This window comes from Verruconis gallopava (assembly GCF_000836295.1).
Source record: "Verruconis gallopava strain CBS 43764 unplaced genomic scaffold supercont1.42, whole genome shotgun sequence".
NCBI lineage: Eukaryota > Fungi > Ascomycota > Dothideomycetes > Venturiales > Sympoventuriaceae > Verruconis > Verruconis gallopava.
Window position 1 is genome coordinate 93,524 of NW_015622178.1, and position 26,645 is coordinate 120,168.

General features: G+C 48.8%; 12 protein-coding genes across 12 annotated transcripts; 6 read left to right on the top strand and 6 right to left on the bottom strand.

The window, feature by feature from the left end:
- Window positions 1–145: 145 nt before the first annotated feature.
- Window positions 146–1,059, top strand: PV09_08520 (CDP-diacylglycerol-serine O-phosphatidyltransferase; the record flags this gene model as incomplete). Its single annotated transcript, XM_016362437.1, has 4 exons — window positions 146–221; window positions 284–341; window positions 405–636; window positions 688–1,059. The coding sequence occupies 4 exons, from the start codon at window positions 146–148 to the stop codon at window positions 1,057–1,059; spliced, it is 738 nt and encodes a 245-aa protein (XP_016209722.1).
- A 597-nt stretch (window positions 1,060–1,656) lies between these two features.
- Window positions 1,657–2,011, top strand: PV09_08521 (uncharacterized protein; the record flags this gene model as incomplete). The annotated part of the gene is made up of 2 exons (XM_016362438.1): window positions 1,657–1,804; window positions 1,857–2,011. 2 exons carry the CDS (start codon window positions 1,657–1,659, stop codon window positions 2,009–2,011), a joined length of 303 nt encoding a protein of 100 aa, XP_016209723.1.
- A 918-nt stretch (window positions 2,012–2,929) lies between these two features.
- On the top strand, window positions 2,930–5,984 carry PV09_08522 (uncharacterized protein). Its single transcript, XM_016362439.1, has 3 exons — window positions 2,930–3,086; window positions 3,151–3,949; window positions 4,005–5,984. The coding sequence occupies exons 1-3, from the start codon at window positions 3,060–3,062 to the stop codon at window positions 5,729–5,731; spliced, it is 2,553 nt and encodes an 850-aa protein (XP_016209724.1). The 5' UTR covers window positions 2,930–3,059; the 3' UTR covers window positions 5,732–5,984.
- Window positions 5,985–6,450: 466 nt separating this feature from the next.
- On the top strand, window positions 6,451–8,158 carry PV09_08523 (uncharacterized protein; the record flags this gene model as incomplete). Its single annotated transcript, XM_016362440.1, has 2 exons — window positions 6,451–7,836; window positions 7,889–8,158. 2 exons carry the CDS (start codon window positions 6,451–6,453, stop codon window positions 8,072–8,074), a joined length of 1,572 nt encoding a protein of 523 aa, XP_016209725.1. The 3' UTR covers window positions 8,075–8,158.
- PV09_08524 (uncharacterized protein) lies at window positions 8,151–12,365 on the bottom strand. Its single transcript, XM_016362441.1, has 2 exons — window positions 10,687–12,365; window positions 8,151–10,642 (listed from the first exon to the last, which is right to left on the bottom strand). Exons 1-2 carry the CDS (start codon window positions 12,331–12,333, stop codon window positions 8,381–8,383), a joined length of 3,909 nt encoding a protein of 1,302 aa, XP_016209726.1. The 5' UTR covers window positions 12,334–12,365; the 3' UTR covers window positions 8,151–8,380.
- Window positions 12,366–13,443: 1,078 nt separating this feature from the next.
- On the top strand, window positions 13,444–14,464 carry PV09_08525 (uncharacterized protein). The gene has a single exon (XM_016362442.1). It carries the CDS (start codon window positions 13,630–13,632, stop codon window positions 14,221–14,223), a length of 594 nt encoding a protein of 197 aa, XP_016209727.1. The 5' UTR covers window positions 13,444–13,629; the 3' UTR covers window positions 14,224–14,464.
- A 443-nt stretch (window positions 14,465–14,907) lies between these two features.
- PV09_08526 (uncharacterized protein) lies at window positions 14,908–16,308 on the bottom strand. The gene has a single exon (XM_016362443.1). It carries the CDS (start codon window positions 16,081–16,083, stop codon window positions 15,262–15,264), a length of 822 nt encoding a protein of 273 aa, XP_016209728.1. The 5' UTR covers window positions 16,084–16,308; the 3' UTR covers window positions 14,908–15,261.
- A 100-nt stretch (window positions 16,309–16,408) lies between these two features.
- On the top strand, window positions 16,409–19,480 carry PV09_08527 (ATP-dependent RNA helicase dhh1). Its single transcript, XM_016362444.1, has 2 exons — window positions 16,409–16,552; window positions 16,609–19,480. The coding sequence occupies exon 2, from the start codon at window positions 16,885–16,887 to the stop codon at window positions 18,424–18,426; it is 1,542 nt and encodes a 513-aa protein (XP_016209729.1). The 5' UTR covers window positions 16,409–16,552; window positions 16,609–16,884; the 3' UTR covers window positions 18,427–19,480.
- A 91-nt stretch (window positions 19,481–19,571) lies between these two features.
- PV09_08528 (uncharacterized protein) lies at window positions 19,572–20,078 on the bottom strand (the record flags this gene model as incomplete). Its single annotated transcript, XM_016362445.1, has 1 exon — window positions 19,572–20,078. The coding sequence occupies one exon, from the start codon at window positions 20,076–20,078 to the stop codon at window positions 19,572–19,574; it is 507 nt and encodes a 168-aa protein (XP_016209730.1).
- A 780-nt stretch (window positions 20,079–20,858) lies between these two features.
- On the bottom strand, window positions 20,859–21,491 carry PV09_08529 (uncharacterized protein; the record flags this gene model as incomplete). The annotated part of the gene is made up of 3 exons (XM_016362446.1): window positions 20,859–21,056; window positions 21,125–21,213; window positions 21,272–21,491. The coding sequence occupies 3 exons, from the start codon at window positions 21,489–21,491 to the stop codon at window positions 20,859–20,861; spliced, it is 507 nt and encodes a 168-aa protein (XP_016209731.1).
- A 14-nt stretch (window positions 21,492–21,505) lies between these two features.
- PV09_08530 (uncharacterized protein) lies at window positions 21,506–23,043 on the bottom strand (the record flags this gene model as incomplete). Its single annotated transcript, XM_016362447.1, has 2 exons — window positions 22,078–23,043; window positions 21,506–22,020 (listed from the first exon to the last, which is right to left on the bottom strand). Exons 1-2 carry the CDS (start codon window positions 22,952–22,954, stop codon window positions 21,506–21,508), a joined length of 1,392 nt encoding a protein of 463 aa, XP_016209732.1. The 5' UTR covers window positions 22,955–23,043.
- A 710-nt stretch (window positions 23,044–23,753) lies between these two features.
- PV09_08531 (uncharacterized protein) lies at window positions 23,754–25,625 on the bottom strand. The gene is made up of 2 exons (XM_016362448.1): window positions 24,585–25,625; window positions 23,754–24,535 (listed from the first exon to the last, which is right to left on the bottom strand). The coding sequence occupies exons 1-2, from the start codon at window positions 25,180–25,182 to the stop codon at window positions 24,015–24,017; spliced, it is 1,119 nt and encodes a 372-aa protein (XP_016209733.1). The 5' UTR covers window positions 25,183–25,625; the 3' UTR covers window positions 23,754–24,014.
- Between the last annotated feature and the right edge of the window lie 1,020 nt (window positions 25,626–26,645).

A 26,645-nucleotide genomic window follows, 5' to 3' on the forward strand; every position in this document is an offset into this window, starting at 1 on the left:
CACCCACCATCGTCATCTGCCTACCTCCACGTCTCTCCCAGAACCCGATCATAAAGTAGCAACTGTTTCAAGACAACTTACTACAATAATTTGGATTGCCCCATCTGTTTGGAGCTTTCTCTTGACCATTCTTCCGGCTCTTATCATGTCACAACGAACGAGCGTCAAGGCCAACGGCAGTACCGACAAGGCCATGACGAAGGATAAACCTGCCGAATCACGTACGGATTTTGCTCTGCCTTGTTGTTGATGTAGAGTATCAAAGGGCTGACTCATGTGATAGCGCAGGATAAGCAGGTCAGGCTGCTTGCTGAAGATGCGGGCCACTTTTCGATGATCAGGTACAAAACCTTGCCTTGACGGGATATGTCCTCAGCTGCGAGTACTGACGCCATCTTGGGCAGGGCGCTGCATCTCGCCGATCTGATCACGGAACTCAATGGTTTCTGTGGCATCATGTCAGTCTTTTCGTCTCTACGCTACTGCCTCGGCGACCCGCAGGACTTTTCGAACATATGGCTTGCCCTCGTATTCACGCCGTTCGGGTTATTCTTCGATTTCATGGACGGAAAGGTCGCAAGATGGAGGAAGAAAGCTAGCTTGATGGGCCAGGAACTGGATTCGCTTGCGGACCTGGTATGAAACGTCCCAAAATTGCGTACGACTGTTGCTAAAACCACGAGGCAGATATCATTTGGAGTCGCCCCTGCCTGCGCCGCTTTTGCCCTTGGTCTCCGCACGCCTCTCGATCATGTGCTCCTCTCCTTCTTCGTCCTATGTGGGCTCACACGCCTTGCGCGCTTCAATGTCACCGTTTCGGCGCTGCCCAAAGATGCTACAGGAAAAAGCAAGTACTTTGAGGGCACTCCGATTCCTACGTCAATACTGGTCGAGGATGCTATGATGGCCGTATGGGTGTACAAGGGCTGGGTCTTGGACAACATTCCTTTCGGAACGTGGTATGCAGGCACGGCGTTTGAGTTTCACCCCATTGCATTCGTATTCGTTCTGCACGGGTGTTTGATGGTTAGTAAAACTCTGCACGTGCCGAAGCCATAACCGTCGCGCCTTTTTCTCTCTTTTTGAAGAAAGACTTTTAGCGCGGAACGTATTCATTTGCGACTATGGGAAGACGATCATCATCGGGCCGAAACTTAGGGCCAATCTAGATTTTATGCGGTCGCAAGCGATGAAACGTAGAATCATTGGTAATATGCATACTACATGTGGCCCAATTATCCCTTTTCTTCGCACTTCGCCAATTGTGGGCCGAGTAGATTCGGCCCGATATTCGCGGGCACATGATACGGGTAGTCAACCTTTGGGGCTAGATCGAGCATTGTGATCCAGACGTCAACGTCGCATTGAATCATCATTACGCCTGGTCCCAATCTCAGCATCACGAAAAATTCCATAAGGAGGATCGTCTGAGGCTGAAATTTCGCGCGAGACTAAACCTATAGGGGTTTGTGCACCAAATGTCATGATGACGTCGATAACAGTGATGTACAAACATTGCTCCGCATTTCAGAGGCGGATGCCCTTTTAAGTCTCGCTTGCCATGCTCCGTTATATAGCCTTGTGAACTGGCAATAAGCAGCTTGAACCTGAATTCATCTTCACCACTTCCTGAACACAATACGAAATCTCACCATCATGTACCGCTCAGCAATCGTACGCCAAGCACGGCTCCTCAGCACGACGGCACGGCTCAACAAGGGCCCGATTGAGACAGCGAAAGATGCTCTGAAGTCAATAGACCGAACAATTTCTGACGCCGCAGTGTCAGGCATCGAGAAAGGCGGTATGTACTGCATCGATCGGATGCTCTTCTCGTGTTTTTAATACTTGAGCAGAACAAGCCGCCGCGTCGATCAAGAAGCAGATGCCGTCAGCAAGTGACGTGAAAGGAAAGGCGTCGGAGCTGTCGGGAGAAGCGAAGGGTAAAGCAAGCGAGCTTGAAGGCCAGGCAAAGGGCAAGGCCGAGGAGATCAAGGGAAAGATGCAGTAATTGCTTGGCTCTGGTTTAGACCGCATGAAGCCGGGGCATCATTAGAGTCAAACGGCACTTCTGTACACCGATCGCTCGCTGTGTGCTTGACTACATCGTCCCAGCTTTCCCATACTGCAAGCGAAATTACTCGTTTCCCCTTGGCCACGGTCACTAGTTGTCAACACGGGAACCGCGCTGAACCCTCGTCATTTTGAGCTTTCGGACGCCTTCCGAAATTTCGTCCTGTATATATAATGGCATTGTATATGAAAATATTGGTTCTACTACCGCTGAAGTTGGCCGATCGTTCGTATCTTTTGATGTTCTTGGACACACAATAATCCAGACCTTTTGTCTCTGCGCTGGCGAAACAGCTGCGATAGGGTCTAAGTTGGACATTGCCTGGGACAACTTTTACGGTACGGCGAAATCAGAGAACTTTGCCAACTCTGTTGTCTCTTTACGTACTGATTTGCAACCTCGAGGGTGTAGTATGTACTCGGTTGCACAAAGTGCAATTCATGCCGTCCATAAAACAATTTGGCTCGGCTGAGCATCTCTTTATCGATTCCAAGGCCTAGCTGCCGCTCACGTCTTCTGCTACGAAGTGCTGTAGATACATGTGGAAGCTCACCGTGGTTGGATGCAATCTAAACGGAACACGCAAGTGTCTGCCCAGAACAGCATGGTATCTGAAGGAATATATGCCTGTCCTTCGTTTTCATATGTTGCCTCAAAGTAATATGTGAAGACATTTTGGGGGTTTAGAAGCTGCAGTTTCCTTCCACTTCTTCAGTTCGATGTTCTCAATCCTGCAGAGTGATGGCATGAGTACGCAATACTACCGGGAGTCCGCTTTAATGCCGCCGACGTCAATGCTTCCTGCTAGCCTGTAATTAGAGAGAAAGTGGCCTCACTCTGTTCGTCAGCTCATCGAAACACAAGCACTCGTAACTTCTCTGTCTTTTAACACGCTGGTACGAGGAGTTTTCGCATCATCTTCTGGCAGCCCATGAACACTCGAAATACCACTGTCTAGTCGCCTGCGAGCGAAGAGCTAGTGAGGATGCGGAGACTGACGGCTTACGTCGCCGTACGTGTGCCACTCTTCTGTGTCTACCGCTAAAGTGATAGCGAATACTGATAGCACCGTGTAGGGTTCGGTCACTTTGGCCACCGGCGTGATAACGTATGCAGCTCTCGAGCGTCCTAACTTCTACTCTGCGGCGGTGTACTTATCGCAGAGCAACGCCTGCCTAATGATACTTTGTAACATGGCCCTTGTCCTCGCCGGTAGCATCATCTACGCGCTGCAGCAATTACTATTTGGCCCACTGCGCCCACTTGAAACGGAGCAGCTATGGGAGCGCGGCTGGTTCGCAATGATGGAGTGGGTCTTCGCAATGTCTACCTTCCGCGACGAGTTCGGCGTCTGGTTTTTGTCCATGTTTCTTTCCTTGTTTACAGGCAAGGTCTGGGGCTGGATTGCTGAGGGTAGAGTGGAACAGCTGGAACAGCAGGCGCCGAATGACACCCGATTGTTCCACGGGCGACTGGTGGCGAGTCTGGCAGTTTACGTCTTATTTGCCGTACAGATGTTCAAGTATGCGGTGGACATTGTGCTGGTGGAAGCGAGACCAGGAATGACGATCATGTTTGTCTTCGAGTTTGCAATTCTATGCATTTCCGCGTGGACGACGTGCTTGCGATACGTGATCTGGGTACAGGAGCAGCGCACCATTAGGGCGCAGATCAACATGGCAGTCGAAGCGAGGAAAGCGGAGATCAGAAAACAGAGGAAAGAGGCAGAAGAAAAGCTGCAAGCAAACCCAGAGGCCGAAGACGCGCCTAACCTGGACGATCTACCCAAAGAGGATGATGTCGATGAGAATGAGATTGAAGCTCCGGGTTGGGAATCCAAAAGAGGATGGGTGTTTGCTCTCGATATCATCTCTGGTACGTTGCTACCTCCCAACGACTCGCTGCACGGCCACTAATTCATCTGTTCTAGACCTCCTTAAGCTCGTTGCGTACATGGCATTTTTCACCATTCTCACTGTCTTCTACGGTATCCCCATCTATATTATCCGCGACCTTTACATGACCATGCGCTCCTTTACCAAACGTGTAACAGACTACCTGCGCTTCCAAGCTGCGACCCGCGACATGGACACAAGGTATCCAAATGCAACAGCACAGGACCTTGCCGCAGACAGTACTTGCATTGTGTGTAGAGAGGAGATGCGACCCGCAGATACTGCGGCCCCAGAAGGTGCTTTTGGCCATGCCATGCATCAGAAGCAGAAGCCGAAGAAGCTGCCCTGTGGCCACATATTACATTTTGGATGTTTGTCGAGTTGGCTCGAAAGGCAACAGGCCTGTCCCATTTGCAGAAGGAGTGTGTTTACCCCAGGGCAGGCTCCGGCGAACGCCGCCGGCGTTGGACCGCCCGGACAGGCACCCGCTGGTTTAGCTGCGGCAGCTCCTAATGGGCACGGTCAAATCCCTCAAAATCGAGTCCAACAGCGGAATGATGGCCGAGTGTTCCGGCTTGGACCTTTGCGCATCCAATTCGGCGGCCAAATTGCGCGACCTAATGATCAAGAAATTCTCAATGCCTTGGGCAGACTGGCAATCAATCACCGTCAAAACCTCCAACGAAACCGCGATAATCTTGCGAATTTGGGCAATCCTACCCCAGTAGCAACGGCTCCTGCTCAACATCAAGCCGATGGTGTCGGTGCAACAGATCCAATAACATCGTCGGTAACCGATCCAGCAAGCAGTGATATCCATCCAGGCATCAGATCTGCAGCAGCAAGAATTGCTCTGAACACCATTGAAACACAGATTCAGCGTGAAATTCTAGCATTGAATCTCCAGGGACAAAGAGCTCAGACCATAAGGAATCTCTTGAACGAACTCGACCGATCTAGGGGCATTCCCCAACCTCCACCGAGGCAGCCACAAAATCGCCCAGCTGTCACTCCAGGTTCCTTGGTCGCTCCGATTCTTGGCACCGCCCAATACTTGAGACCTGATGTTTTGAATCAAGCACAGCAGGCCTTTCCTGTCGCTCGTGCTATGGACAATATGGCAACGGTCAATCCGCCTCAGGGTATTGTGATTCCGCAGGGTTGGACTCTTGTACCCCTAAGTTCTATTTCGGAGTCAAATCCAGCTGCACAAGCCGGCCCCCAGATGCTGCAGACATTGCTACAGCAGAACACCAATTCAACTTCATCTAACAGGGCTAGCGTTAACTACCAATCCTCCTTGCCAAATCCACTTGTGCACCTTGTGGCGGGATTCACAGGGAGTGGTTCACTTCCCAATGCTGTTCCACATATCAACGCTCAAAGTCCCTTTCCGGCACCGCCTGACCCGAATCCAGGGAATGGCAACATTAATGACACCCTGATCTTGAACGGAATCTCAAATGGAGATCACGCTACGCAGCCAGCAACAAACATACCGTCTCCTAGTTCATCATCCACAGCGCCTCCGCCGACAGCACCAAACGCCACATGGAGCTTCCCAAACACGAGATCTTCATCGACTGAGTCTGCGCCCACGCAGACGAATGCAGGGGAGGTGGACAAGGGTAAAGCACCTGCTTTGTCTATTTCTGATTCGCCTCAAGTTCCAGAGACACACGTGGAGCCACCGACACCCATCACCAGCCATTCACACATGCACGCCACAGTCGAGGATGCAGAGGGCGAAGACTCGGGTTGAGTTTGGGCGGTTTTAAAATTTGTACAGTAATCTCATCTTATTCCCGCTTTGATACAGTCGTGAAATGTGTGATGGGATGCTCATTATGCTCTTTGCATAGCGCGGCGCAGTCTTTTTGAGGGCTCTGTATTTTAGTACCTTATGGCGTAGTTAATCCGGAGGCAAAATGATTGCTTGAAAGCTGAATTAACTAGGATATTAACTATATGTGATAAAAGAACTAAATATCAGTCGGTCTCGTTTTGTAGCCCCGTATTCAGGCTCAAAAACCATCTGTTGAGCTGAAATGGCAGATGCTAAGTCGGATGCTCTGCTGATTCGAGACTAGTAGTAATTTAGCAGCAATACACCCATAGCAAAATTGCGTGAGCCAATCCTCAATTGAACTGTGTTACAAGAGCAGTTCTCAGTTCATAGGAGTAAATGTTACTAGTCTCCTGAGAAACCTTTCCAACTTGGCGATCCAGCTGAACGTTCGCGATGGAAGCTGTGCCCTTCTGATGCCTTAGTTCCACTGTATGTCAGAGAGATGTTCAGCCGCCCTCAGCCGCACCGTAATTCTTTTAGCGAAAGGCAGTTCCCTGACGTTCGTGCATGCTGAGTATCCAATGATGCTGGAAGAACTTGCATAGGCTAAGAAAGCTTGTTTCTGTATATTTTTTCCAGCTCTTCGCCACACTCAGCAGTAGCCACCCATTTCCGTTTCTGTATCTGAAGAAATGGGCTTAATGGTTGCCCTCTATGCCTCTGTGGCATCGTTACTTGCTGGCCTTGTACTACACATCGGCTATGAATTGCTGTTTTCTCCGCTTCGCCACGTCCCTGGTCCTTTTCTGGCACGATTCACAAGACTGTGGTATCTAAGATGCATGTATTCCGGCAAGGCTGAACAAGAGATCATCACGCTCCATCGTAAATATGCAAAACAGGGCCAGTTCTTCGCGCCGGTCGTTCGTCTAGCCCCGAATATGTACAGCGTCGTCGAGGCGGACAAGTCGATATACGGGGTTCAAACGAAGGCTACGAAAAGTCTATGGTATGAGAGCTGGAAACATCCCGCGCCTGAGCGATGGACGTTGTTCCCGTTGAGAAACATCAAACTGCACGCCGAAGTGCGAAGAAAGTTCCAAGGACTGTATTCGATGACTTCCATGATCTCTTACGAGACGTATGTTGACGAAAGCGTGGATGTCTTAGTTTCACGTTTACGGAAGGCAATCTCAACAGCGCCCGCGGGCGTCATCGACCTGGCAAATCTGTTTCAATGCTATGCGTTCGACGTTGTAGGCATGGTGACGTACGGCTCACGTTTCGGATTTTTAGACAGCCCCGAGAATGCAAAGTCGATATTTTCGGGACTAGATAGCGCATTCAAATACTCGGCGCTGGCGGGCCTTTTCCCATCCGCACACCCGTACCTGTACAGCATCATGGAGCGGATTCCGGGTAGTGGAGCGGCCAGCCGTAATATGGTCGTTGGGTTTGGAATGCGTCAGCTGAAGAAAAAGCAGGACGAGTCGTCTCAGACGGAGAAGGAATTCCACAAAGTTGCGACTGGAGAAGGCAACGCCGCCGAACCAGAAGATTTTGTTACAAAGATGTTGAACTTACAGAAGAGTGACAAGCAAAGCATCAATGCCTACCACATCTCCATGATGAGCTTGGGCAATATTTTTGCCGGTAGCGACACCGTGGCCATCACCCTGAGCGCCATCTTCATGTATCTGGTACAAACTCCGAGAGCAATCCGCCGACTACGAGCGGAAGTCCAAGATGCGCAAGCAAATCTGGCTTCACGCAGTAGAGAAGCGTTGCCTTGCGCAGTTTTGCAGAATATGCCATATCTTCAAGCTTGTGTCAAAGAGGCACTTCGGTTACATTCTGCCGTTGGTCTGCCACTGTGGCGGCAAAGTCCTTCGGGAGGAGTAAAAGTTGGAGGAGAGTACTTTCCAGCATCCGTCGACATAGGACTGAATCCTTGGGTGGCGCACTACAATGCTGATATTTGGGGCCCGGATACAAAAGAGTTCAGACCGGAACGATGGATCGAAGCTGAGGCAGAGGGCGGCGAGCGACCAAAAGTGTTGGAGCGTAACCTAGTGTCCGTAAGTTTTTCTTCTTTCTATCCTATTAGGAAGTTTATAACAAGATTCGTAGTGGGGACTGGGTTCGCGTACTTGTATAGGAAAAAACATCGCCATGCTCGAGATGACGAAGTTGATTCCACGACTGATCCAAGAATTCGATATGGAAACGGCCTTTGGAGAACGAAATTTTATCACACACAATCATTGGTTTGTAAAGCCCAGCAATTTTTTCGTGAGGCTTCGAGAAAGAGTCTGATGAATTATGCGCAACTTGCCAATTTGAAGTTTGAGCTAAAAGCCATGAATTTTTCAACATAATTTGATTTTGACCACTTAATTTGGAAATTTCGTCTTTAGGTCTGATGGCTATCCCGATCCTTGAATCAGTGTCTATTGATTTTATCTTCTCATCCCTTTTTGGTTCTTATGACAACACCGAAGGCTTCAATTGCTGCGAAAGTCATAAGCTTCTCAGAAATATACAGTCTGTGCTTTAACTACTACACTGAGTGAGCATTGAGACAGCCAAGCGATAGTTTATGGATACTTTATTGAATGTCTGCTATGACCCTCCATTCTTATTCATCCTAGCCAACCGTAAGGCGAACCAAGCGACTACACGATACGCAACGACCAAGACAGCGAGCAATGCGACATTGACTGCTGCAGGTCCGTTTAGATCGTACAAATCCAGAACTTGTTGGCCCGTGGAAATGGCGCACTCCCCATCCGGTAGCCTTTGTTCGTTATTGCAGGTGAACGTTTTCGGCAGTATTGCATAGTGAGCCACCGCGCGAATCGCGTATCTGCATGGACTCAAAAGGTTCATTTTCTTGAGAAAGCCGGGCATGTCTACGCTCATGCTACCTGCCAACACTTGCGCAAGCGCCACAAGTACCGTAGGAATATTGATGGCAAGGCCAGGGTGTCTTGCGAAGAGCGTGTTGAAAATGAGACCTAGACTTTCGCCACTGCAGACTATAGAGAAACATGAGAAAGCATAAACGAAATATACTGTCGCGCTGTTTGAGAGCCCGACAGCAAACACACAGAACACCCCAGCAAGCAGGCAACTTGAAACATCATAGGGAATCTCAAGAAGGGTGTAGCAGAGGATGAATGCCTCAACCCCGTAGAGACCATCGTCATTTTCCAGATAAAAGACATCCCTCTCGGCAGGATAGACAGCTAAGTTCTGCAAAACTCCAATGAAATAGAAAGCAGAAATGTTTTGCACAAATCCAACATGATTCTGAACACTAGCAAAATCGTCTCCAAGGGGAGCAAGAAAGAGAGTCAACAAAATGGCCAGACCCATCACTTGCATGGTTCTTGCAATCAAGAGATGTGGTTGCCGGCGAAAGTTTGTTATTGATCGATGAAGGAGAACCGGAAGAATTTTGCCTAATGGAATTGAACTTCTGCAGAGCGCACCAAGTTCAGCCGGAGTCGATATGGATGCTGTACAAGAAGCCAGCTCCTCCAATGCTCCTGGATTTGTGTGTGATTCAGTGATCATTTCTGTCGAAGAGGTTGTCGAAATTACATTCATAACTGACATCGTTGAATCGTGGGACTTGCCCTCAACCTTTTGTGACAGTGAAAGCTCGTTTTTCCAGGCTTCGGTTAATCTTACGACCCTTTCTCGGCTTGTGGCCTCTCTTTGCGTTTCCTGTAAATCTATGGTGATGAGGTCAACTGCAAAATCGGCAGGATTGGTATGCTGTGGACAGTCATATCCGAGACTGGCGAAGTAGCTCAGCATATTCGACGAAGAACCCGAGTACACAGGTAGCCCGCCACGGGTCAGCAGCAAAACATTGCCAAAGAAATTGAAGAAGATATCCGAACGAGCCTGGTGAATGGTTGTGATCACGGTACATCCTTCGGCTGCCAATTCCTGGAGGCCTTCCATTATTGAGTTAGCTGTGAAGGCATCGAGCCCACTGGTTGGCTCATCAAGCAGAATAATTCGAGGGTTTGTAAGTATCTGAGTTGCAATCGTGGTCCTTCGCTTTTCGCCACCTGAAATGCCCTTGACGGGGGGAATCTCACTTCCTATTTGCGTGTCTGCACAATCTTTCAGGCCTAGTTTTAGCATGATTGTTTCGGCTCGGGAGGTCTTTTCATGACTTGTCATCCAGGATGGTAGTCGCATTTCGGCTGCGAATCTCAGAGTTTCACGAACTGTTAGAGAAGGGAAAAGACCATCGTCATCTTGTGCTACATAAGAGCAGATGGATTTGATGACATTGCTGGTGGGTGTGGCTCCGTTGAACGTGAGCTTTCCGGACAATTTATGTTTTCGTCTTGCAGAGTCTTGCAATCGGAGAGCAATTGAGTTCAACAGGGATGTTTTACCACTGCCCGAGGGTCCCATGATGACATTGATCATGCCCGGTTGAAAAGTCGCTGTGATTGGGCTGAAGATACGCTTTGTGGTTGTGCCTTTGATTGACTTTTGTTCAACCTCGAGACAAAAATTTTCAACATTGACAGCAATTCTCCTGAACTTGTTTTGTGATTTCACGTCAAGTTTGCGCGGGTTAACCAAAGCTGTCATCTGGGATGTTCGGTATTTCACATTGGCCAGGTTGACTTTGAGAAACCTTAGCCCCGCTGCATTGAGAATGCAAAAGAATACAATAAATGCCAGCTGCGCAAGTATTGGTTGGTACTTCCATCTGGCCGGAATGCCAAGAGAGCTGAGAATATATCGACCGGTGTACTGGATGCATTCTGGACTTGATGCTCGCTGTGGATTTGGACAATCGTAAAAGTTGTTTTCGAATTCGTTGGCGCAGAATCCTGTAAAAACGTAGTACTGGAGCGGTCAGCATTTTTGGTATTAAGATAGACAATACGTACGTTGTATGTAATGTATTTGGTCCACCGAAGATAGGCTGGAATACTATTGCTTTGAATGAAATATCCTGCAGCAAGGGTTTGAAGTGTGTAGACTGAGTTGGCAATCAAGCTCGCTCCAGCAAAATGCCTTATGGTAGCTACACAAGTCTGAGCACAAGTGACTGCAATAAAATGATTCAAAATAACAATGAGGAGGAATGTTGGAAATCTTTCGATGTCAAATCCAACCATGAAGTAAAAGATGAGACTAAAGATAATTGGCACAGGTAAATCCTCGGTGAATAGCCTTGCAAGCCGCCGTGATAGTAGAAAAGGGATAACATCAATGCAACCCTCCTTGTTCTCTCGGTCAAACCCAGGCATGTCGACAGTTAATCGGTAAGTCTCGAAGATAAGGAAAAGATAGCCTTGCAAACCGCCTACACTATACATTGCTCCTTGTCTGGATTTAATGCCTGAGAGAGTCCTTGGAACGCGAAAGAATATCAAACCACAAGTAATCCCCATGACAACAGCCTCAATAATCGATGAAGCCATTCCCATTGGATCTCGGTAAGTAGTTAAGAGGGTTCGAGCGGTCAAAACGCGGGTCTGCAAAAGCCAACGACTTTCTTTTCGGGACTTAATTTTTGCATCCGGTTGAACAGGAAATTTTTCTGCCAGTTCTTTGGTTAAACAGTGCCGCGTCTCATATTCTTTCCACGACTTTCTCAGGCCTTCAACTCGACGCATACTGATTCGTTGCAAATCAGGACTCCGATCATCAATGGCGACCAGGTCCGCAAGAAAATCAAATGGGTTGACATAAGATGGTAGAGGATGACCTAAAGACTCAAACCAAGGAATACACAGATCACTTGGTCCAGAATATATGAGCGTCCCACCTTTGCTAAGTATGATGAGGTTGTCAAAATAGCCCCACATCTCGGACCGGGGTTGATGGACGGTTGTAATGACGGTTCGACCCTTTTTTGTGAGCGATTTCAGCGTTTTCACGAGTTGAAAGGCTGTCGTAGCGTCCAGCCCCGTTGTAGGCTCATCCAAGAATAATACGGATGGGTTCGCCAAGAGCTGAACCCCAATGCTGGTCCTTCTCTTCTCCCCTCCTGAACAGCCTCGCCGCTGGTAGTCTCCGATCCTTGTATTTGCACAATCCTTCAGGCTCAGCTCAAGTATGACTTCTTCAACGACCTTTTGTTTCTTGTCTCGGCTCAAGGAAGGAGACAATCGCAGGTCCGCCGAGTAAGTCAAGGTTTCGCGGACAGTCAACGTCGGGAGCAATATGTCGTGTTGCATTACGAACGCATGGCGTATCTTTGACAGGCCTTCTATACCGTTGTATCTTATGGATCCAGAGGATGAGATCCTAGAGTTCGAGGACCATTGCGAAACGGCATTGAGTAGAGTGGTTTTACCCGAGCCACTACCACCGATGATTGCAGTCAAAGTGCCAGCTTTCAAGGAGCAAGTGATCGAGTCCAAAAGTCGCTTCTTAGAATGTTCCTGTCTGCCATGGCGAATGCGGTGATAGAAATCTAGGTACGTGGCTGGTTTGAAAAAGGAGGGTGAAGAATCAACCTCCACAGTGAGGTCTTCAATCTCAATGTCGACTCGTTGAACATCATCTAGAGGTATATTGAAGGTCATTTTCAACACATTTGATTTAATGGAGAACTCTGTCTATTGGGAATCGAAAGGGGAAAGAGAGATTATCGAGAATGTGGCTGGCAACATTCTTAAGGATGGTTGGTTCAAATCATGGTGCGCTATCAGCACACCATCAACACGCCACGGGAGTATGCTTATTGCCAAGTCCAAGACTGTTCACATGTTTGTTTAGTCCAGACAGCTGTTAATGTCGAGTTGCTCAGCTTGCGGCTGAGAGTGTCAAGCGATTAGGCTGCATTGAGCTCGAAATTAGAACCCATCCCGAAAGACTTATGTAGCCACACTGGTATACTAAAGCACACATTCTTTGAGCTTCTTAGACTCAAGATCCTAACCGAAATCAAATACTTCCACTTGGGGAAAGAATAAAGATGTCGAAAAAAATGATAAAGAGGTTGAATCGGAACTCCAAAGTCGTAAACTGGCTGTCCCTCATTGGTTTGTGGAATTTCCGCTGGCCTGCGGCTGAAGTTGGGTCAAGAGTCGCTGTCTTGGCAGCAACCAAGCACTGGTTATCATATTTTCCTATGTGCTTCATCGCTATTGGCTGGTGAATATGCAAGAGTTTTGCTATTTTTACCCCTATCGTTAGCAGCTGAATACTGTTTTGAAATGAGGCTTACACAATTTTCATATTTGTATGGCACATTAGTCCTTATCGTCCTTGGCAGCAACGTTAGAGCTATCAAATCGTCGGAAACTTTCATGCTCCAACTCAATTCATGAGCGATAGACACGGGATGTTCAGTTGCTAATGTACATCGTCTTGACAGATTACGTGCTTGATGCTGCCAACGAGACGCCAATTAATCATACATTCTCAGGCTTTACAAAGGAGAGCTTGTGCAAATCAATTGGACATCTTAATCACTCTGAAACGATCAGCAGATCCAAATCTGCAAACCTTGATATAAACTACACTTTGATTATCGTGACAAAGGACGTGAGACTCAGGTTCTGTAGTTTTGTCTGCTGCGTGCTGGTGCCAAGCATCGTGAGGCGTCAAGGCCCGCAATGTGGGTTTTCATCAGGCAGCAAGTCTCGACGTCACCGTAGCGCGTTTGGCGGAAGCCCGAGAGCGTGACAACACGGGCATTCCCCGGCTCGAGACACGTCGCTGTCACAACGTCCACTGCTTCGCCGTGCGTTCGGTCGTATTTGACACTGGTGAATCTGTCCAACCCTAGCCCCTAATCTTTCCAGAGAAATACCGTCCTACGAAGCGCATCTCTGCGGCCTCCTGTCTCAAGGCCGAGCTCTAGGCCGTAATCAATCATGTCGCAGTTCATAACCTCCCTGTGGGAGTCAATCTTCACACCCGGCCCTACTCCAACCCTCCTCATAGCTGCTAACGCTACATTTGCCTCTCTTCAAATACTGCTTCTCATTCTTTTCCTTGCAACCTACTCGGCGCATTTCATTGCGCTCTCCACCATCTGCGCGGGCGTGTGGTGGGGCATCAATTGGTTTGCCGCTGAGCTGGCCAAGGCACAGCGCGCGGAGGAGGAAGCTGCGCGGATACGCAAGGAACGTCGTGCAAAATCACCCTCCGGTGCGCTAGATGGCGCCACTAGTGGAGGCGAAGGGGACGGCGAGGACGAGGAGACCGAGACGGAGGTGGAAGGGGTTCCGGCAGGGTCATCTTCGAGTCTTAGGCTGAGAGGCGGGCCGAACAAAATCAAGAATGTGCTCAAGAGCGCGGGCTACAACGTCGAGGGAAATATTGACGAGGCACAAGGGAGCCAGAGCAAAAGCCTCGAGCCACCCGCCGGGCTGCAAAAGCGGAGGGCCGGGCAGGGAAGCTCAACGGACTTGAGCGTGTCCGGCACGGACAGCGAGTGGGAGAAGATATCAGAGACTGATAAATAGACCACCACGTTCAACTGCGGTGAGCGATTAGGTGCTTCGCAGGTCGGCGGCGCCGATAGGACCAAGATGTTGCAGATTCGTGTTTTGGAGGAGATTTCTGCGTCTGGTAAATCATGCCTAGAGTTGCCTTACTCTTCAATCATCTCTGGTTTGAGCTATTTTACACACTCTCAACCTTTGAGACACCTTGATGAAGAAATGATAGACGTTTTGCAACAGTCACATGCATCCACATTATGCCATAGGATTCTTGGAGTGCACACTAAGAAATCGTCCCCTAGTATTCATGAACATATCCGGGCTGCCCTCACCAAATAGATCACCATCAAGATGCTTATTCAGTGTCTAAATAGACATGCGATTGACGTGATCTGATGTTGACCAATCCCGTAATTTGATATTGCCTGCTCTCGATGAACATTACTCAAAGCCCCAGTAGGTTAGCAAGATGATTTGAAATATGACTTGTCTATATTCTGTCTGATAAATTCATTTGCAGGGCGAAAGCTCCCCTTAAAGGCAGTGTTGGAATACTGTCTCGTCTGCTTGGTCCAGTGAGGGCATCAAGATGACAAGACCAGCAAAGAGAAGAGCACGTGGAATTACTGGAGGTATATTTGAAAAGAATTATGGTCTCAAGAGTCGACAGTAAGATAACTCCAGATCTACAGCATTTACAATTTAGGGCGAATCACTAGTATTATTATAGTAAGCACTAGATTGCCTACATCACTAGCGTAAAATATTTGAAAATAAAAACCTGGTTATATAGATACAAAGATGATATTTAAGGGGATGCCTTCTGAACGAAACATGCTTTTATAGGCAGAAGAAAGGTACCAATCTATGCCATGATAGGCTTTAGCAACAATGCGGTGACTTAAGCTGTCCGCATAGAAAACCACCGAGTACAAGCTTCCCTCATCTCGTATATGACTAAATGAAACATGGTACTTCAACGAAGTAATCGTCTGCATCTAGCGTCTACCTCTCGGTAACGCCTTGTGCCGAGTACTACCTCGGGCAACAGCAAACGGCTTATCGCATTCTCGGGCCCAGAATGCCTCCAAATCTCTTCAAAGCCAACATGTAGAATGCTCCCCCGAATATAGCACCCCCAACATGAGCGTCATGGGCTACACTTGTATCACCATCCATTGCATACGTATCATACGCAATATAACCAATAGCTAATGCCCATAACGGAAGTGGCACAACGCCAAATAACAGCATCTGTTGATGTGGCATTAGACACGCGGCGCTGGTCACGACTCCCGATACCACACCGCTGAATCCCAAGCCTACCCGCTGAGATCTGGACGACGCGCTTTCGTGTGAAAGAAAAGCCGCGGATCCTGCCAGCGCAGAACCGAAAATTAAAGGAGCCAAGTGTCGCGACGCCGTCAACCCGGGAGTGTAAACCAAGACCTGGCTAAGTTGCTGGAACGTGAACATGTTCACAAACAAATGCCAAAAGCTTATGTGGCTAAATGCGCTGGTGATGAGGACCCACCACCTTCCTTCGCGAACATTGCGTGTAGCAAGCAAGAAATTCTTCTGGAGATCCAAACCAAGTTTCCGGATCTTAGCGGCTTGCTTTGAGGTGCCGCCCTCCCTTCTGGATGCTTGCCAAGAGAGCCAGACGATGCAATTAGTACCAATGCAGAGCCATACTAGAGCTTTCTTGGAGCGAACTGAGCGTAGGTAAGCCCCTTGGGCTGCTGACGAGGATTGAACACGACGGACGTGGCGGGTCCAGAAGTTTTGAGCAAGGTACGGGTTGATATATGGACGTTGCGACGCGAAAATGGGTTGAAGAGGCGCATATGAGAAATGAGGCAGATTTGCAGGACGTAGCATGGCCTCAGCACGTTCAGACTGTTATATAAAGACGCTGTTCGGGTGTAACGGATTGGGATCAACCTTCCGTGTCAGCCTCTTTTCGCAAGTTGAAGACCTTCGAAGGCCAAGAATCCGACCACCACGCCTCTTTGATTGCAGTACAGTGGATTTCGAAGGCAGATGCCCAATGATCAGATGAAAATGAATCGCGGCTCGTTAACAGTGTTGAGGCTCCGCGAGCTGAGATGGGATTGGTTTCGCTAAAACGAGCCACACGTGACCGACGCTTCAACCACCCGCTATAACATCAAGTTTCTAGAACCGCACAGAGCGACGATGCAACCATCCTCACAACAACATTGAAGAAGACGCTCTTGATCACTATCAAATCCGACCTCACATAATTTAGCCTACTCCTGTGCGAGCTAGAGCAAATAAATCATCAGAGATACGTCTCTGCAATCGTGTTTCGACGCAGCCCACAAAGGTTCGTATCGTGGTTCAAAGGCTCGGCATCATAGAACTTAGAAACAGACACAATAGTGGCTTCTCTGTAATAGGCGTCTTCGCGAATCAAGTATCGCCAGAAAGCTAGCCTTTGACACATATCGCGCCCCGTTTTCTCGGTGCAAGCGCACACCGCTAGAATCAAGAACACCCCACATTGTTGACAACTTCAGCCAACGGCTTCTATTGCATATTATCGCTTGAGCACGCACAAGTGCAAGCAAATCGGTTCATCACCACGATACAATCAATTTCTCCCTTGGAGGCTTTAGACCACTTTCCCCGTTGAAGTAGACTTTTCGCACGAGCAAAATGTCAGCCGACTTAGCAAGTCGGCTACAGGCGACAAGCATCAGCGATGCTGCGCCATCGAGTACGATGTCGAGTAAATACCCAGGTGCTGTTGCTCCACCGAAAGACCTACGACCGCAAACGGAGGACGTAACGAATACGAGAGGACTGGAATGGGAGGAGTTCTACTTGTCGCGAGAACTGCTCATGGGCATCTTCGAGGCAGGCTTTGAGAAGCCATCGCCGATTCAAGAGGAGGCGGTGCCAGTTGCAATGACTGGCAGAGATATCTTAGCACGGGCAAAAAATGGCACGGGCAAGACAGGTGCCTATGTCGTACCAACCCTCAACAAAATCAATCCGAAGGAAAACCACATTCAAGCCCTCATTCTCGTGCCGACACGTGAACTAGCACTCCAAACGTCTCAAGTATGCAAGACTCTTGGCAAACACCTGGGAATAAATGTTATGGTCAGTACAGGTGGTACTGGTCTGAGGGATGATATTTTACGATTGAGCGAGACAGTGCACATTATTGTCGGCACACCTGGGCGTATCCTGGACCTTGCTAGTAAAGGAGTGGCCGACCTCTCCCAGTGCACGACGTTTGTCATGGATGAGGCTGACAAGTTGCTGTCTCCTGAGTTCACGCCGGTCATTGAGCAATTGCTGAGCTTTCATCCGAAAGATCGTCAGGTGATGCTTTTCTCAGCAACCTTCCCTCTTATCGTCAAAGATTTCAAGGATAAGCACATGCACGATCCGTACGAGATCAACCTGATGGATGAATTGACACTCCGAGGGATCACGCAGTATTATGCTTTTGTTGAGGAAAAGCAAAAGGTCCACTGCCTGAACACACTATTCAATAAACTGCAGATCAATCAGTCGATTATCTTCTGCAATTCGACAAACCGCGTTGAGTTGCTTGCCAAGAAGATCACTGAACTCGGATACTCATGTTTCTATTCTCATGCTCGAATGCTGCAATCTGCACGCAATCGCGTCTTCGCTGATTTCCGCGCCGGTGTTTGCCGTAATCTGGTTTGCTCCGACCTCTTGACCCGAGGTATTGATATTCAAGCTGTCAATGTAGTTATCAACTTTGATTTCCCCAAGAACGCAGAGACATACCTTCATCGAATTGGTCGATCCGGTCGTTTTGGGCACTTGGGTCTGGCCATTAACCTAATTAACTGGGAAGACCGCTATAACTTATACAAAATCGAACAGGAATTGGGCACTGAAATTCAACCCATTCCCCAGGTCATCGAAAAGAAACTCTATGTATATGATACTCCGGAAACTATTCCACGACCCATCACGACTGCACAACGACCATCTGACCAGCAGAATGGAAATGCAGCGCTACAGCAGCCAGGAGCAGCAACTGGGCAAGGTCCAACGTCACGCCAGCCAGGTGGCGGACGCGGTAATTTTAAGGGCCGAGGTCGTGGTGGTGGTCATCAACAACCTCGGGGACCGCCTCGAGACAGCCAACAAGGTGGGTTCCAGGCGCGTCAGAATGGTGGTCAAAGAGGTGGCCATGGGCCTGTTTCGTAAGAAACCTTCGGGTCGGTACCCCTTCATTTTCTCAATAATGCATTTTCCGGAGTTTGTCCAGACGGGGTGACGAAGGACATGATACCTGATGGCGTTAACTGGAGTTTTGATTTCCTTTTCGTTTTTTTCTTTGACGGAATTTTCGTTAGTGGCATAAGCGAAACTGCGCGACTGGCTGGATCAGGATTTAACAATCTCAGTGACGACCCAGTTCCTAAGCACACAAATGGTGTGCGTGGAGCTTTCACTGATCTTCTTCTGCCACCCTCTAGGCTCTTGTCGACTCTTCTTCCGATGCATTGCAGACACATATCTTGCGGATTTTACTGATCCCTTGTCTCTTTTCTCAAAACTTTACGAATAACATACGACATGGCGACCTAACGCGTTTGGTTCCCTCCGAATTGGCGGCGCGGCCATGACGTGCCCCCTACACATATTTGCTGCATATATACCGGATGGGGTTATGGACTCTCGTTTAAGAAAGCCTTAGAGCGCGATTGGGATTGGAACTGTTTTACAACACACTTTTGGGCCTGAACAGGTCATCGCCTCTCAGCCAGAACGTTCAAACTCGCCTGTAACACAACAAAATCATCGCGTCATTAACTACTCACCAACCAAATATCCTCATTTCCTCGCCGAACGAGACTTCACGCTGCCTAGGAGCCGTCTACGATCCAAAACCTTACATTCTAGGCATGCTTCACTTCGACCTTGTATACGATAACAGGGGTAAATTCCCTAGTGTCGACTGTTGACATTGTTGATCACCTACCCTCTCAGCACAAATGGAGAGTCTGCCAGATCAGATCCAAGTCACACGTTCTTGCTTTAAGCTCAATGCCTGAAGTCGCTCCCCTGATGCGATTTCATCTCCGCAGTCAGGACGTATGACTTGGTGGGAAAAAATGACTACAAAAGACCTTTCTCAGGGCTTGCCGAATTGCAAGGATTTTCTGGTCACTGGAAAACCCCGGTTAGATAACTACTGCAATGCCAAACCATCCAAGCCCTCATGTTAAGTGTGTCTTTTGCTGTCGTTGCCTGAATGATTTTTTCCAATGTTCCCTGCATGCCCACTTTAAATTCACGTGCTTATGGATTCATCATCCTTCACTCAGATATGGAATGATAAGCATCCGCTAAGCAAGACAGAGCTGACAGTCGCAAGTTCGTGAAACCTCAGGTTCCTCAAAGTCGTCTCCGGCCGCAATCCCCATTGCTTTGTCGTACTCTGCAACCTTTCTCACTGCACACTCAATCAACCAAAGCAAATGTGGCCAGAATTGATTCGGTGATCGAAATCGCTTCTTGGAAGGGTGACCATACAAAAAGCGATCAACGCGTCTACTCACATTTCGGATTCTCACAACGCTAAAGTATCCATTTGGGAGATCATTGAAGAGATACTTTTTCCCCGACTCTGCCTTGCCGAAGTGTTCCATATACCTGTCCGCCAGGCGTTGGCGGTATAGAAAGGTGTCCTGCTCGATTTTGCAGTGTCTTGGGACAGGCACGCTGCTGTCGCCATCTGAGCTTGTACTTAAGAGCGGTAGATCGATTACTTGATATTTGCAGTCATTGATCACCTCGCATCCAATAGGCGTGAAATCTAGGATCCAGTCGCGTATTCGGTGTCCTTGAGCCATTTTCTCACGATCTGAAATCTTGTTAGAAAAGATTTTGCGATTCTGCCGAAACCTCGGACAAAACAATTTGGCTGGTGGTGTAGTAATTGTAAGACTACCTGCTTTGCGATGATTCTGCTATTCTCACAATGGGACCAAGGCTGATCTAGATCGAAAGATGATGATCACACGAAAGACTTATAGGAAAGATATGCTGGCTTGTGAATTTCTACCACCACAAACGCTCAGGACAATGAATATCATTCGCAGAGTTGCTTGTTTGTGGCAATGCAGGAACGAGTTTTTTGCTCCGCCGAATGCACCCGTCACTTGCATGGTTACTATTACGTCTTTGTTTCATGTCGACATAGAACAAGGCCTGTAATCGATTCACATGGTCAACTTTGACAATAAAGACGTATCTTTGCATGTAGGGTCGGATTTAAATGCCTTGGTCGCTCCTGATATTTGGACGGACCCAGTTTCAAGACGTAGAAGACGAGAGCAAGATGAACTCTGGAGAAGAATGGTTGAACGAAAGCATAGCGTTACTCTTCCTTGGCTGGTGGAACTTGCAAAAATGTCTTTAGTCATGTCTATTGCTTTATCGCTTCTATGGATATGTCTATATGCTTGATAGCATCAGAGCTTTTTGGTTATCTGCGTACAATGTCGTTAAGATATATTCCTCATATATGCACTGTCCAATTGATGAATACAATGCACGTAATCTGTTTGCATGTAGAGCTTGGCGGGATCCCCCGCTTTTCCCTTTTTTTGTTGCAATAGCAGAGTCCCAAATTACTTTCCCCTTGCCTGGCGGTTGAGACGCTCGATCCTCCACTGCATGCCGTACTTTTGCTCTATAACGACCAAAATCACAGAAAATGCAGATATGGAAGCCAGTATGATGAAGGTGAGCTTCTCTTCGATTGCGGAGATGGATATGTCGACCAAGCCGACGCCAATACCGCCCAGGGTACACCGCACCAAGTTGTTCTGCGCGCATCCTGTTAGTTCGCCTGCACACTACTCTTGAATACCGTTTTCCAAGTTGTAGAACTCACGATTGCAGTTGCCGAGGCTGGCTTTGCCGGGTATAAGTCGATCATCAAAGTCGAATTTATGTTGAATATTGCGGTCGCAGTAAAGGCAGCTAGTCGAACAAGGTCAGCGAGGAGGGTATTTGGAGAGTGCGGATCTGATTTGCTCACTTAAAAACTGAAAGGTCAGCGGAATGAAGATGATCCACTCGACTGAGAAGCCGTAGATGGCAGTTGAAATGCTAAAAATGGCTGACAGAACGTATACACTGCGAAGTCTTGCCGCCTCAATCGGGAAGTCGGGGAAATCTTGCTGCTTCAACTTAATGTCGTCAGAGAGGCCGTACTTCCTTCGGTATTCTTGCGCTGCACGTTTGTAATCTCGGTCCATGAGTCTACCGGTAATCAAAGAGCCGAGAACGCATCCCAGGCCTGATTAGCGATGGTCAGTTTAAGTCCCAAACATGGACAGGTAATCTTACCGTTCGGAAGAAAGGCTAGTCCAATCAGGACCTCATTCAGATGGTACTCTTCCTTGAATAGAGAGGCAGTGCTCGAAGTTATCATTGACCAGACGGTGTAGATTACGCCACCAAAAAGCAAAGATATTGCAACATCCTTCTCTGCCAGTAGCTTAAAAGACTCGAGCAATATTGCGAAGGACATCTTGCTAGGTTTGTATCGTTCTTCTGGAGGGATTTCCGGGCCCTTTGGGGCTCCGAGAAGAGGTCTGTAGATGCCATACAGCCGCCTGGTACCATCTCCTGCAATTTTGCGTTGGGTTTCCGGAAGGTATGTTATGAGCAGGATAATAACAGCTGCCGAAAGGCCAGTCAAAAAGAAGAAAATTGAGCGAAATCCGAGATATTGTGACAACGCGCCGCCAAATACCGGGCCGACGGCTTGACCAAACATGCGAACTATATTCACACGTGTTAGCCACTTTTGTCTACATAGCGTTCAACTTGGTCACCTACTTCCGCCGAAAAGCCCCATGAAGCCTCCTCGCTCGTCAGCATCAGCAATGTCACCGATAACGCCCGCGCCAATCGCTATGGTCGAAGCAGAGCCTGCTGCCTGTAATCCGCGAAAAAACATGAGCACCGCATAACCTCCTGGAAGCGATAGAACTGCATTGGCGATCACGTAAACCATCAACGTGGCAAGAAAAATTGGCCTTCGTCCATAACTGTCCGCCAACGGTCCCCAGAAACTGGGCGCGATGCCTTGAACGAGCATGTAGACTGTGATCGACAATGAGATCAAACCGATGCTTGTGTTCAGCGCGGCAGAAATCGCATTCAGTGCCGGGAAGTAGATGTTTGATGACAGCGGCGAGAACATCGCGGCCAGCGAGACGAGATAGACGAAGCGCTTCTTCTTGCTTCGTGACCACGAATGGTTGGAAGGATCGAAGCTTTGCAGTTTCTCGTCCGGGTCCTCTCCAATTTCGAACTTGAGCACGATGTCGTCGGGATCCTTCACCCAGATGCTTCCGTTAAAGCTAAGCGGCCGATACATCTTCGAGGCAAACGTGGAAAAGTACGAGGCATTGGACGCTGTAGAGAGGTACGATTTTCTGGCCGTTTTCCCTGGCTGTTGTGATAGCGACAGAAGGGTGCTGCTTCGCCGCCATCTTGAGTGCGAAGTTCTTCGGGACCTGTTGCTCCTGTACGTATCGATGTTATAGAAGCTTTCGTACGGATCAAGCTCGAACTCCTCGTCTTCTTTGATTGCGAGACGTCTCTCTGGGATAAAGATAGGTTGGAATCGAGGATTCCGCGGATGATCATTGATCAATATGGCAGGAGAAGAGAACCTTTGGGCCCTGTTGGGGCCTGTTCTGCCTTCCATTGTGTGAAAAGTCAATATTTCCTTTGGAGAAGTCCGTCGGCATACTAGCAAACAAGAAGCAGAGTTCAGTTATACCAAGTACCGGGAGGCAAGGCAAACGCCCGGATCTGTATCAGTATGAAACCATGACTACGTGGGAAAGCTCGATGTGCCAAGAGCGGATCACTCGCGTCCCACCGCAAATGTCTCGAATGGGAAAGTAGACTGTTATCATAGACACATTCTTCTTTAGGATGTGAGATTCAGAGTTCATACCATGCACAGGCCTAAGCCAGTGAGACCCAGGCGAGGCGAAGCGGTATGGGCACATCCTGGTGGTACTGATTGCAACACGGCGGCTAGTTGGCACAGGTACTGGCTATGCAATCGTAGCGTATTATATGAAGCACGGTGATTGCGCGTCAAGTTGATTGCACGTCGTTGTGAGTGAGTCCTTCGTTGGACTGACATGCCAAGCATGCCAGGGGTCAGCTTGCGTCAGAAAACACAAGTCTCTTCATCCGGAGGAATGTCTGCGCATTCATGATCGCTCCGAAACAAAGCTTGGTACGCCGGAATCTGCACGGCTGTCTGATGCACGTACCGCCAAGAAGAACAACGTCGCAAAGCGGCGACAGAGGCTACCGCGCCCATGGTAAGCATTGTCCTAAGCCAATGGTCCAGAGCTGTTCAGGAACGTGTCGGTTGTACAGCGGAAAAGTATTTCACACAAGGCTTAACCGCTGTGATATCCTGCGTACGATGTCCAGAGGTGGCAAGATTCAAGAGACAGTGGGAGATAAATTCGGGAAAAGAAAAGCTTCTCTAGGTTGCGAACTCAACTCTCTGTGCGCTTCAAACCTTGCGACATGAAAAAACACTGCTGTCTTTGTGCTATAGCTCATGAACATTGGACAAGAATCTGTGCGCCTTTCTTAGGATTTTTAACGTCTCAGATCATGCCATTTGGATCAGCATGTTATTACTACTGCATATTAATGCCAGCAAACGCGGAAAGATATTGCTGTATAGTACGTTCCCGTTCATCTGCTGACCAAGCCCGGCACATGCAACCATCCTTCTAAGGATGCAAAGGTTGATGACTACTATAGCTGCCCTCTGCCGTGTTCGCTCTTTGCAGTCCTCGTAGCTCCAGGGCCTCACTCCTCCGCCCTTCTAAGCCTTGTTCAACATCTGCATCACCGTTTCGTCCCTTCTGGGCATAACTTGTATCTGCGTAACTACCAACGCCCATTCCAACACCAAAGGCTGTTCCCTTGTGTCTCGGTGCCCAAGCCCATCCACTAGCGATAGAGATAGGAGGGTGGTACCAGCGGATGGCAAACCAAGCGCAGACGAGCCCCTCAGCCGAGCCGAAAAGTATGTCGAACCCAGCATGCTTGTTGTCGGTATATCGTGTCGATACTATATAGATAGCTGCCGCGATTGGTATCAAAACTATGACCAAGAGGTACAAAGGAGGAGCTGCTGCTCTTTCCCTTGCGTTTGAGCGTCCTGCAAAAGCGCTCGCCGTGCCAGGGATGGTTGTGGAGAGCTTCGTTGCGAGATACAGACTCAAATAGGCAAGACCAGCAAATGCAACTATCGTCGTCAGTATTGTGTTTCAAAGGCTGCAACATTTTGCTCTTACTAGTGCTGTGGCCGCTAGGGAAGCTTCTGAACCCGTCGATGAATTCCTTATATCCGACGCCAGAACCATTTTTGCTTATGCATATCTGCCAATCCACGAGAACGGATGTTCCCTCGAGCAGCTCGCTCGTAAAGCCTCCAACAGTGAAGTTACCCATGTTCGCCACGTCAGGATTGCATCGTGCGAGAAAATCAGGGCGGTGCTTTCCGAACATATTTTTCATTGTCTGTGTGAGGAGCAAGGACAAAGTAGTGGCGAGCGCGAGGCCCAACCATCCCGCATGAAGTTCCCATAGTTTGCGACGCCAAAGAGACGAAGATGAGCGCGGATCCGTTGAGTTTATGGGAAAGCGGACGAACAAGAGGCTGACTACAGCGATGACCACGATCGGTACCGCAACCGCGATGATGAAAAGGACCGGAATGGAGATGGTGTCTTTCCGGTACGGGAACGATATCGCCCTATCGGTCAAAGAAAAATCGCGCTTGACAGGCTCCACGAAGTTGAGGGCTCCGGCAATGGCCAAAAAGACTATTACAATCACCCAATCGAAAATGTATGATACCCACACGCGACCAGGCACCGAATAGAGAGCCATTGTGCAGAGTGGAAAGAGTAATGGGGCTTGACGTGACTAGGACGTGAGAAGTAAGCAGAGATGCGGTCGCTTTAACTCTACTTTAGCCCTTCATTAAAGAGCACCCGCCACCTGTGTCCTGAATTGCGCAGCACCAGTCGCCGCAGTGCACAATTGATATGCATACAAGGGTGAACGAGAAAGGTCGGTCATTGGAGAATCCCCAACATTAGCGGGGGCGCTGCCAACGGTCTCCGTACATTTGCCAGAAAGGAATAGCATTCTCTCGCCTCAAGACCTGGCTCTTTACGGGGCCCTTCTGGTCCGACTGTCTTGATGGATATCATTTCCGGGAATTTCAGCCTCGCACAACAGCGGAACAGCTGCTCGTGTGTCGGCTCGACGGCCGCACCCAGAGTCGAGAGTTCTCTCCAGATCCTCCGCTCTGCTGAGGGCTCCTAGGCGGAGGAAGCATGCAGAGAACACCCAAGTGCGGATCTTGATGTGAAGCGTCGTCCAGGCGCTGAGAACCAACAGTGCCAAGAGAGGCTTAGACCATCTTTGTGTCAAAAAGGTCGAACTAAAGCTCAGCCATGACGCTGCGTTCTCGGAAACCGAACGTCTTTCACTCGGATTTGGCCACTTTCACGATTGCCACCCTGGGCTGGACGCTTGTGGCTGGATCTGAAAACGTCCGTTTCGTTCAATCGTCGCAGGGGACCTGCGCGACCTTCCGGAAGACAGCACCAACGATCGCAGTCGTCGGGGGCCAATCATGAGACTGCCTTATTCGCTTTGTCACACTGGAGCGTCAAACGCCAAGGACCTGTGATGCTGAGCATCTCTTAGCCCGAGCTTTGCTGTCTTTGCAGCTCGGCTTTAAAAGCTTGGGAATCTTGGCAGTCGATAAGATGCCCTGTGTACTCGTCATCTTCTGGCCCCTAGCAAGAGCTTGTGCTTTCGCATGTCGGGTGGAAAAGGAGAAGGTGTGAGCTGTAAGACTGAACAAGGCAAACGCGAGACCAGCGCGTCACATTATGATGCCACAGTCTGGTCTTCGCACGAGGCCTCAAACGTCTGCGTGATGGGCAAGACGGTCTGTTTTCGGAATCATGGCTGCCTCGTTACACTCTGAAGGAGCGAGCTCTTGTGAACAATGCTAGGCTTTTTCAGGAACAGATCTATTCTAGTCCTAGACGGAAGCCGCTACGAAGTGCCTTCATCGACATTTCTGACCGGCCGCCATGAGATTGTTCGTCGCCTGTAGTGCGCACAGCTGCCTCTGACGAATGATGTGAGCTTAGAAACTGATTTGTTTCCCCCGACACATCCAAGTGGATCTGCTCAGTCTAGCTTGCTTTGAGGCTCTTCGCTGCTCATCAATCACTATTCGTCTCGTATATCAAAGTCCGAGTAGATGAGACATGCCCGTGGTTCTTTCCGACGAACATCCGTCTGTTCATCAGGGCTAGCGGGAATACTCA